At 38.3% G+C, this 12,050-nt stretch overlaps 1 protein-coding gene across 2 annotated transcripts in view; it reads right to left on the bottom strand.

Annotated features, from left to right (window-relative positions):
- FARP1 (FERM, ARH/RhoGEF and pleckstrin domain protein 1) overlaps positions 1-12,050 on the bottom strand; it is a 181,221-nt gene that overhangs the window by 52,770 nt on the left and 116,401 nt on the right. For both annotated transcript variants that reach the window (XM_018071128.1, XM_018071129.1), the window contains exons 4-7: positions 10,058-10,100; positions 8,826-8,904; positions 6,310-6,407; positions 950-1,064 (exon numbers count right to left, since the gene is read on the bottom strand). In XM_018071128.1, the coding sequence (XP_017926617.1) occupies positions 950-1,064; positions 6,310-6,407; positions 8,826-8,904; positions 10,058-10,100 (335 nt within the window). The remainder of the gene's footprint in view (positions 1-949; positions 1,065-6,309; positions 6,408-8,825; positions 8,905-10,057; positions 10,101-12,050) is intronic.

The raw sequence follows: 12,050 nt of genomic DNA, 5'->3' as shown, positions 1-12,050 counted from the left end.
AACCAATACCAAGAACATACTGATTTTACAGTCTATTATAAATTTTGATTGCTCCAACTCTGAGACACCGGATACAGTTAGATTTTGAACCGCTAACTTTAACAGAATTTACTGCCTCCCTTTGTATTTTCCATTGGAAAATATGCTGTATTCCAAAAAAAAAAAATCGATGAATGGAAGTGTGTAAGGATGCTGTTCATTGTAAAAGTGAATGTAATACCAAAATGAAGGCAAACAGAAGACATGAAAATCTTACCATAAATGTTGGGAAGCATTAATTTTGTGATGAAAGTATGCAAAACTTGATTATTACTGCTATAGAAATTACTACCACTCATCTATAATTCAATCTAGCTCAAAAATGAAACTGTTCAAGTCTTGAAGGGTTCTGGACAGCAAAAAAGTACCTTTCTATGCCTTATTTGTAATTCTGTTAACCACCTTATTCCCGCTGGATACCAATTTGCATCATCATCTTGAATTCTATTCCCCCAAATCCCTAATTCTGCAAGTACTATGTGCTTTTCATAAAACTATCATTAAACTCCTTCTTCACTCATCTCAAGATACAGCACATAAAGGTGAAAAGGCAACATTCAGTGTCCTTGAAACCAAAGGACTACTGTCAGAAGTGCCTGACTGATCAGTCGTGACTTGCAATCATACCTGCACAAAATCAGCAGTGAAGCATTTTGTATGAAATAGACTGTAAAATAACAGCATGCTTGAATGAATATCAAATCAATAGCACTCTAAACATCTTGTTATGATGATGGGAGAAAGGAAGGAGTAACCTTCCGAAAGTTCATGGGCTTTAACCGTTTTTGAGAAGCAACCTTTGAGAAACTCTGAAATCCAAATCTCTTTTGTACTTATGATCTAGCATACACTTACAGTTAGAACTACTCTACAGGAAAAGAAGGCCAACAAAAAGAACAAAAAAACTTACATGTGGTTACGGTGAAATTCCATGATTTTGTCTTCTAATGCTTCTTGATGAGGTATATACTTGTTCTTCGCTAAGTGTTCACGATCTATGGTTTCATCAAAATCCCCAATCTCAGCTATGGAGAATTTTAAGAACAGTCTATTAAAACGCTATATGAAATCTGAATAATCTGGTCCATGCAAAAGATCCAGACAGGTTGGAAGAGGGCAGGGAAGCAAACAGTTTCTTGCATGCCATGTCACAGTTTTAAAATTCATATTCCCCCTGCATTATCAACCACACATGACTTCCCTTCTCCCCTGTGTTCGTATTTGATACATGAGAAGAAGTCCAAGGATTCCCTCCGTCTCCCATAACCAAATAAATAGTGGTTGGATGTCAACGGAACAAATGAAGCCATCAGTGCCACCTTGACTTGTGTGCAGGATAAGGGCAGGGGTAACAGGAAGGCCAGTACTAGTTCAGCAGAACTCATCCATCTCTGTCACACTCATGATGCTCAGGTGTCTTTCCATGGAGGAGCCAAGCACAAGCTTCCTCCCCAGGCCCAGGTCCCACACTGTAATCTTTGAAGGAAAATCTGAAAGATGTTTCTGTTTGCTTGTTTGAATGCAGGCTTGTATTCCACCTTATGGGGTTATGAAACATTTGTCTTCCTCTAATTCTGCAGCAGTTTGAGACACATTCTGTCTCCCTCCTCCTCAAAGCTTCTCCCATCTGCTGCAGTTATTCAACACTGTGTGTGCAACAGTATGTCACACCCACCTTCCATTTTTCAGCCCATTCAATGAGATTTCCTCTTTTTGGCAGGTGTGGGGGGGTGAGGGGTAGGCAATCTATGTGTGGGTGCCAAATTACTATCTTATTGCTTGCTATTCTTGGAATGCCTCTGAAAATCCTGCTATTGGTTTTTTCACCGAACAGGCATAGCAGCTTCTGCCTGCAAACCTGACGGAGTAATAGCAACATCTCTGCAACAAAGGCTGCTACCTTGGTAACGTCAGTGAAATTAAAATACAGTGCCTTCAAATTAAATGCAGGTTGCAGTCAGACACATTGTTGCACAGTTGACCTGGGATATCATAGAGCCAAGCTCAGATACACCTGCTTCATCCTCACTCATTCTGCCTACATAAATGAACCCTTAATCCAGTTCTGTCCAAAACAGGTTGATTTAGAAAAAGGGAAGGTTTCAGATTATGTTTAAAACACTGTGGGTGATTTCTGACAAACATTTGCCTGGAATCAGAGGTACCCGCAAATGCAGAGGGGAAGCAATAGCCTCCTGTAGGCATTGAAGATGAAGAACGAAAGCATCTGTGATGACAGAGCAGCAGGTTTTCGACCCAAACTGCCTGCAGGTACATGATGACATTTTATATTTTGAAGGTCATAGATGCAAAAGAGTTGATAAATGAGACTGTTTGATTTCCACCCCCTCATTCACCCCGTCTGCTCTCAATCATTCCTCGAGACAGCAGAAGTACTACAGAATATTTGAGAATTCTGCTTTTAAAAGTTGTCCCATTTGTGCCCATCAGAAACAGCTCCCTCCATCCAATTTTACTCATCCCAGAATCACAAATCTTTTGGGTTGTTTTTAATTCTAACTCAAAGGCAAGTTTCTGTTCTTAATGAAGCCATAAACCCACCTAAGTTTGCAACACGTCAAATAACATGGGCCTGGATTCTTTAAAATGCAGTTCATAACCCATATGGCCATGTACACAAATGAGCTTAACACACCTTCTGTAGGGCTTTCTTCGAAGTCAAGAGTAAAGAAGACTTATTTCACCTCTACATGATTTCTATAATGTTCTCAGCATTTGTCAACTGCTAATCCATTATCAAAATTGTCTTCCTGGCTTTCAAGTTACTTCTGAATTTGTTCTCCCTGACCTCGTACTGTCCTCCTTATCCTCCTTTTCCAACTTAAATGCCTTTCTAGTAGCACTCCATCTAGAATGTGACAAAGTTATATTGTAAACAATGTCAGCCTCACATGTAACTATTCTTTAAAATCTTTTCATGTGATTTAGCCAGAGATTAATTTGCATTGCTGATCCTTTTTCTCTTATCTTGCAAGTGCATTACACCATGCTGTATTCTGTCTCCATTAGCACTTCTGGTATGTCTAATGCTTTGTATTTCAGCTCTTTTTCTCTTATCACAGAACCACAGAATTGCTTAGGTTAGAAAACACCTCTGAGATCATCAAGTCCAACTGTAAACCCAGCACTGCCAAGTCCAACACTAAACTATGTCCCTAAGTGCCACATCTACACATCTTTTAAATATCTCCAGTGATGGTGACTCAACAACTTCCCAAGCCTGTTCCAATGTTTGACAATCCTTTTTGTGAAGAAATTTTTCCTAGTATCTAATCTAATCCTGTCTTATCAATTGTTACCTGGGAGAAGAAGTTGACCCCCACCTCACTACAATCTCCTTTCAGGTAGTTGTAGAGAGCAATAAAGTAACACTGAGCCTCCTTTTCTCCAGCCTAAACACTCCCAGGTCCCTCAACCACTCCTCATAAGACTTGTGCTCCAGACCCTTCACCAGTTCCATTGTCCTTCTTTGTACGTGTTCCAGCACCTCAATATTTTTCTTGTAGTGACAGGCCCAAAACTGAACACAGGATTCAAAGTGCAGCCTTACCAGTGTCAAATACAGGGGGATGATCACTGCCCTGGTCCTGCTGGCCACACTACTACAAGCCTTCTTGGCCACCTGGGCACACCTTTGGCTTATGGTCAGTCCATCTTAATTCACACGCTTGCTGTACTGCATCATTTGCAGTATCAAAGTGTCCTCTCACTTCTAACATTTTCTACAATGCTTTTAAGGTATTTTAAAATAGAATGTTTCAAATATAAATTTCAACCTGTAATATACATGTTAATTTAGCAGAAATCTATTTGCTGTCATATTATGAGTTTATGATAAATAACAGTCTATAACATCGACATGAGCTTGTATACATAATATAAGGCCCTCCTGGAATCAGATATTTTCCATGGAAACCACTCATTGGCACAACATCATTAAGACACAATAACTAACCTGCATTCTCAATCCTTCCACTTTGATATCATTACTCTTATCATCTCTTTAGTTTTATTTTTGTTGCAGACAAATACGTAATATTTCTTTTGCTACTGAATAATAAGCTAGAGAGAAAATAAATAAAGACAGCCATGTGGGTAGGATACAGCTATAGACTCTTACCAGATAAAATTCTCACAGAAAAATGTTCATGAGACACAAGATGGATAAATAAAAAAGACAGTCACAAACTTCTAGCAGAGGTTTCTAGAAAACCTCTACTACGCAAAAAAAGGGAGGGGGAAAAATCTTAAACAGAAAAAAAAATAAAAAAATAAATAAAAAAATATCCTGCTTGCAGTCAGGAAACGGCAAGGAGAAGCACTGAAGGTGCAACATGAGGCACAACATCCCTCTGCCCAAAGTGGAAGTTCAGATTCTGTGTAAACTATCTCACTTCTGCATGATGAAACTGTTGCCTCTCTTCTGAAATGATGAAAAACCACCATTTTTGAATGCAGAAGTTACTTACCTTGCTTTCCCTCTAAGGAGAGTACTACTTGATTCTAAAATCCCAATTCAGAATCATTCTGCACCTCAAGCTCATGAGTAAAAGGGACAAAGAAGTACAGAGAGTTTCAAATGCATCATGATCACTTCCAGCAACCATGGAAAATTATTTAATCCAACAGCATAATGCATTGGAGTAGCACAACAGCAATGGTGATGACTTGCCATTTTTACACACCTAGAAATGAGTGCTTCTCACCAGTCTGCATTGGTGCGTCAGGGGAATGGAGGAATTGTGAAAAAACATGGAATTAAATTTGAGTTTAACTGTGGAGAGAAGAGAAATGGGCAGCTTGTAAAGGTGAAAGAATATCCTGTTTTATCCTCTTATGCTCTTGCTTTAGGAAAACAAGCTAGCAGTTGCTCTTGAGCAGTTCAGAGCTGTAAATGGTTCATTGAAGAACTTGATTAATTAATAAGGTATGAGTAAGACATGAAATAGGATCTAAGTAGAGGTCATAAGAAAAACAATACATCTAAAGTATAAGAGCTCAAGAGAAGATGACCATGAACCAATACCTCAAATTAAGAGACACATGCATTAGGGTCCTCTCCTCAATGTCTTTCTTTGGTACACAGACTTTTAGTAGGAAAACTCAACATCCTAGAATGTAGTACAGCAAATGAGACTCAATTTCCCCAAATGGTCAAGACATTTTTTTCTCTCGAAAAGAAAGTAAGTTAGAACTAGCTTAACCAAGGAAAGAACAACAGTTCTTTCTGGTGCTGGACGCCATAACAGGAAAAACCAAAAGACAAAAAACTCGCTAGTCAAAGATTTTTTTTTAAAGTTTGTCCTGCAGAAATACTCAGATTTAAAACAGAATGAGAAATACAGAATTTCACAGCTTCTTACTGCTACTCAGTCACACTGTGCAATTATGATCATGGCAAATAGAGAGCCTTCTTTTCCAACAACAGTTGATGAGAAAATGGCCTAGTGCTCTAACAGACTATGACAAAGGATCACGAGATTTATCTGTTCATCCTCAAAGAACTTCCTAACGTCTTTGTTGACTGTAATTTCCATACAGCAGCATTACAGTGGAAATATGCAATACTGAATTGTACAACGACCATTCAAAACAATGTCGATTACAATCATTATACTTGCTACTAGGTGGTTTTTTCCAAATGTTATTCTCAAGATGAGTATCCATAAAGTCTTGAAATGGAAAACATACACTGTCTTTAAAGTGATGTGGAAGCTAAAAGAAGCTTTGATGTGGTGAATAAAGTTAATGTATGATTCTACTGAACTGTCCTATTGCGTGTATTTTGCTATTAAAAAAAAAAAGGCTTAAAATGTGTTGTTGTTTTCTTTTCTTCCCCATCAGGACTGTGATTTAGTCTGGCATTCTAAGCATGTTTATTTACTACATTCTCTAGACAGCATACAGATCTCCAGGAATTCGAATGCTCTGCTGACATGACGCAAAATATAATAAAACAGGAATTCAGAAGAATTCAACCTGTTTGTTGTGGCCTGCAAAGTGTACTTTTTAAATTATCTTTTCCAGCCTATTGAATGCAGTGCTTTAAAAATGCAAATCCAATGTCCAGAAGCTCTTCTTTATTTGAAAGAGTAAATTATCTGTATTTGAATATCATACCCAAGTACAATAAATTGTCCATATGGCTTAAGCCTGTCCCTACAGCAGCTAGTAGCAGGTAACCCTGCAAAGCATGTTCAACCAGTCATCCTGTTTATCCTTCTGGAAAGAAGAAAAATGGGAACTTACACTGTACTATGTGTGAGATTAGGAGGGCAGTGCTGGTATCATTACATGTTAGCCTTCCCTGTGCCAGGTCCTGCTTCACTTGCAATGCAAATAGGTACCTGCAAAACAAACATGAACAAAGAGCTACACAAAGCAGGAAGGAAAGAGGATAAATTATTTCAACACCACCTCTGGCTTTGACTGTGTGTTCCTTACACTTTTTGGAATCTACAGAAGTAATCAGAATTACCTAAGTTTAGAGGCTAAATAAAACACAACAGATAGTGTATTACTGCCATTAGAGTCATACACAGTGTCTGCTTTGCAGAACCAAGATATATCTCTCTTCTTCCCTCCCTTGGAACTAGAGCAATATGACAGTGGAAGCAAATGTGACAGCTATTAGGTACTCAGCAACACAGCAAGCAATCCTAGATAATGCAGCTGGTTTTAACTATGAAGAAATGACAGATATATCAGTGATTTAGAGGTATCAGTTGATTCTTGTAGAATAAAAAGAGAACTGCAAACTTCCACCTTGACACTCATCAGGAAATGATGCACAAAACCTTGATGAATCAAATCTAGCTTGTTCTGATACCTCTGTGGCTCTATTACCTGCACAGTCATGTACCAGCCCTTTTAAACATTGCCTCCAAACCACTGGCCACGTAGGGCAATTCTACATTGATAGTTAAGTACAAAGACAACCTATGTTCATGACATGATTTCAACATTTAAATTCTTCTTGCTTCAACAAAAATTGAATGTCTTAGTTCCACTCAGTATCCAATTCTTCCTTAAAAAAAAAAAGATCCAGCAACAGGCATTTCTCCTACAGCTGATATGAAACCTGAACTGGTCAGATACAAGCCTTCCAAAGACGGTAGCTCCTCTGGAGAACTCACAATAGCATCTCAATAGTTTTAATAAGACTAGATTTTAATAAGTTCAGTGAAAAGCTCTCATCTGAACAGTGAATTTCTGAATGATGAGATGTAGGTACATGAAATAAAAGGGGCAAGTTGATTTGAGGAGTATGGAAATGTACTGCGTATGTACGCACTGAAATAATACAGCAGATCTACATAACGTCCTTTTGAAACCTGCAGACATCTGCCTACCCAAAAAATTCACCCTGGGAGAAGAATATGGTTCAAAAATGCTATATTCTCTTCTTCAAGTCATGAAGCAGTTCCCTGTGGATAACGCTTTCACATCCTGCACACTGCTGTGTACATATACTCAAGTCCCTAAGCATAAATACGTAAACAAAAGTCATTAGGATTCAGAGGCACATCTTCAGATGCAGAAAGAGATCACCGAAAATCAATTTATAGTTCACATACTAAGCAACTGATATGCAGGACATCTACTGGGAAACAGAAATGTTTCATTAATAACATCACATTGTGAGTTTCCATTCATCCCTTTATTCTTTTTATTCAATCTTTCAAGTAAATATTCCTTCTCCCTACCCCACATTTCTACTTTTCTCTTTTCAGGCCTTAAAGTGATATCAATAATTTACTTTTTTCTATTCCAATGCTCTATTTCAAAATGAAACATGACAAAGATAAAAAGTGAACATCACAAAAGTGGACTTGTTCTCTATAATGCAAGTCATAAGGACACCAGAGCTCTTTGTAAAAGAGGACTTTGTCTTGTGAGAAGATTGAAAATAAAAACTAATAGTGAAAGTACTGAATGAAAATGGAAACGTGTAATTTATAATACTGTTAACCAGAAAAATAAATGAAAAGTTGCAGTGAAGAAATACTGCAACAAAACAATGTTTCTGACCATAAAGGAAGGACCTCTTAGTGATAAAGAACCTTAACAGGTCCCTCATATACATATTTACTCACAGAGGAATACAACTCTTTGTGCCAAAGCAGTGTGAAATTCAGAGGTTCAATGAAGTTTTTGAAATGCAGTGAAAAGAAACACACCTTTAAGGTACTCTGTCTACATGTGTGCGTATCTATCTCTACCTTCCTCTTATTTTTCATTCTATTCCTTTTCCTTTCTATTTCTCCATCTCCAAAGTCACACTTTCATCTGTGCAAACCTTTGACGTGTGTGTTGGCTCTACAAATAGGGTTCAATGCTGCTGTAAATTAGCAATTCATGTAAAACTGCTCTATCCCAAACACGAGTGCAGTCCCACGTGTCCCTCAGCAGAAGGGTGATCCAGGCTGCCAATTCATGACTAAGTCAGGTCCTTTCCAACACCACTGCCAAAGGGGCTTAGAGAACTCTGTTGCCAAACTAACCTCTCTTGGGGTGCAGTAAAGCTTTCCTCGGACTTCAAATCCAAGGAGGTAAAGGACTCACACACTTTGCAGAACCCCTCAGTGTGAACTGCAACTGAATCTTAGGGCCTCTTTTTTCAGGTGCATTCAAGGCTGGGACAAATTGTATCAAGCTAATACAAAGAGGCAGTCATCGATCCTCACCCATTCATCTCCAATTCCATGTTTTCCCCTCTGTCCATCAGAGATTTAGCAAGAAAGAATAGTCATGCAGCTACTAACCTTGTCAGTTCCTCCTGCAGCTGAGCGTGGTCAGGTGGGAAGAACTTTACCACAAATTTTACAACAACATGCTTCGGTCCTAGGGGAAATGTCAAAGGAAGTTAGTAAACATCAGTAACATGCTGGCCAAATTTTATTATCCACAATGATGTACAAGGGATGATTCATGTAATCTGTAGTGCGTACAGACACGCTAAACTCCTGTCCTTTGTTAGTATGCAGGATATTTAGAGACTGCCCAATAAAATTTACACACAATAAAAGAGAACAGTAGCTTCGTCAAGGGCTACTCTCCTAAAACCAACTCCGTTTTTAGTAATTACATGAGTCAATCCAATAAAATATATTATGTGTGTCTATTTTCCTTGCTCTGGAACAGGAGAGAGATAATTATACACTCTATTTTTCAAGTGTATTTTTCAAATACACTTTATTTTTTAAGGTCATTAACAAATTATTATTTCCACTTTAACAGCAGCACATTTGTTCCAACTTTTGCAAGTACGACCAGTGACAAAAGAAGCAATGCATCTTCATTGTGTGAGAGGGACAGGTGCCAGACCATACACTCGGACTAACACCACCAGAGATACACCTAGGAAAACTTAAGTCTCAACAGTAAAGCTCAATAAACTAAAAACTTGTCTGATATTTGATAGAGAAACAAAATAACCAAAACCTTTCCTGTTCACTTCTACTCTTTCCAGAGTTGGTGGCTATCTACAATTTCCTATCCTTTCCCACCACCCACCATAACTTCTCCTGAAGGCCCTATCCCAACTGTTCCCTCCTCTTCATCTCTACTAGTTTCAGGTTCCGCAGCAATACAGATGTTGTAATACATCTGCTAGCTCCTTCCCAGTAGTAACATCTTTGTGTTCTTTTTCTTCTATCCCAATTACTGCTACCTGTCAGCAACGTATGCTTCCTTTAAACCTTCTTTTACTGTACTAAATTTTTCTCTACAAAATTGTTACTTTCACTGCCACCAGTGCCTCTTCTAGTGACTGACTAAACTTTAGCCTCCTACAGGGTCAGCCCCTTCATATGTTCATGTGACATATCTTCACATCATGCAGAGTACATCTCTTAAGGACAGATTAGAAATAAAAAAGAATCCAAAAAAAATTCAGTGAAGAAAGTTTAGAAGCTAAAGATTGCAACTGACAGAGTCCTAATTTATTCAAATACTCTCAGACTAAGGAAAAAAATGTCAACAAGGAAATACTTACTTCTAATCTGTTTCATAACAGGCTTCAAAAGATCAAGCCACACCTGAAAACAAAAGAAGGTGGTTATCACCTCTGAACAAACTACTAGAGCAGCATTTTTAATTGCATTACTTATATTATCAGCTGCATATGTATTTTTTTCCAGTGTGGTCATTATGCTTTCCTTAATTATACACAGTGGATTTTCTCCTTACAACTCTGAAAGATGCTCAGGAACTGGCATTGTTAATTGGCACAGCTTTTGAAGCAGTACAGATTCAGAGAGATGGGAAACAGTGAGGAAGTCTACCCCTCACTTGTCTCAGGCATCAACACATCAGCACATTTGGTCAGGAACCATTAATTTTGTGGAAAGAACAACTAAAAATAGGAGTTTAGAAAAAGACAGTCCTATACCGTCATTGTGGTCTTCATCCTAATTAATTTTGAGAAAGGTAAGTGAAAGGGGATGGTGCTTGCCTTTGAGCCAAGAACATTGGGCAAATAGAGAAACAAGAAAGCAGCAGCCTCCTGGTTTTGGGGACCCAACAGGAGTCCTACTGTGAGGTCTGGGCATAAATCTGGAGCTCCCTTGCTTGGCTCCACGTAGATAAAGGAGCCTCCCTCTCCCCGCCTGTGGGAGGAATGTCCTCTCAGGTGTGAGGCAGACAACAGCACAAGGGTGGGAGAAAGCTTACTTTCAATTTGTGGAAAAATTTTACCTTTTTTATAAAGCCAGGAAGCTCAGGCCCAGACTTTCTTAACTGGGGACAGTGTAACTTCTGCATATAGTTCAGTTTCATATGTTTTTTAACAACCCATTTTCCAGGACAGTGTATGGGTCTTTCCTTCAGCTTTCAAAAGGGAAGTAGCAGGTGGAATTATAGTTTTAAGAGCTTAAATCCACATCCTGCAGTCTCAAATCAGAACGTCCTAGACAAAACATTACAGAAAGCAGAAGGTAAAAGCCAGATGATTCACAGGACCTGGAGAAGTGTGACAGCTCACAGTTCTCAGCTGGTAACTAACTACCTATGCCCAAGATTTGCATTTTGTTATCTCACTAAATTGCACAGGGCCTCCCTTGCAGATGTCTGGAATTTGTGGAAGAACCATCACAAAGGTCAAAGCCATTAAAAAACAAATTAACTGAGTCTTCCTCTAGAAAAACACTATGTATTAAAATTATTACTTCTTTGACCTTTAATAATTTTACATTATGCAGAGACTGAAACATACTCAAAATATCAATTTTCTAAAATCACCTGAGAAGCCAGACAGGAACAGGCCTGTATTGCTGCTATAACTGCTCCAATGCTGTGTGATATTTTTATCATTACTAATATGAGTACTTGAATTCTTCTTACATTTCTCAGTCTAGGAAAGTGTTTTTCTTTTTTTTCAAAGGCTAAAGAAACTTGGTTATCCAAGAACAGAAACACAGCGTTTATCACATGTTAAACTGGTTCTAAATCACTCTGACACTTCAATAACTTAAAACTGTTTTGTTTCAGAAAGTTTGCACACACACAATCTGCAACCAAGGTCAGGGACTTTGCCAAGTTTAGTTAGAAAAGTGACATATCAAATATGAAATACTCAATTTGCAAGATTATGGGAGTCATATAGTTTACTTGACACTAAAAAAAGATAAATCTCCCTTCTCCCCAGAGGGAGTTTATGATACAGCATGAGCACACAAGTGCATCATTCCTTTCTTTACTTTCCCAGTCATCCTACAAGCAAGTTATAACATCCTTGGATAGACTGCTGGATACTACAAACGCATGTATTGAATGCGTGTAGAGAGAAATGTGAGCCAAAACAAAGATCTTACCACTGTCACCAAACCCAAGGAATCAAAACTTAGGCATCATGCAACTCCCACACTATATCTTAACACTGTAAATCTGAGACTGGTTTATAAACTGGAAATGAAAATTAATGTGAGGACTCAATTAAGATTTATGTTTTCAATTTTCTCCAGAACTACAGAGGTTAGATTACTTATTTG

This window comes from Manacus vitellinus, unplaced genomic scaffold (genome assembly GCF_001715985.3).
Source record: "Manacus vitellinus isolate BGI_N305 unplaced genomic scaffold, ASM171598v3 scaffold_2_pilon, whole genome shotgun sequence".
Taxonomy (NCBI): domain Eukaryota; kingdom Metazoa; phylum Chordata; class Aves; order Passeriformes; family Pipridae; genus Manacus; species Manacus vitellinus.
Note: the sequence above shows the minus strand (reverse complement) of the source record. Positions and strands in the feature narration are given on the sequence as shown.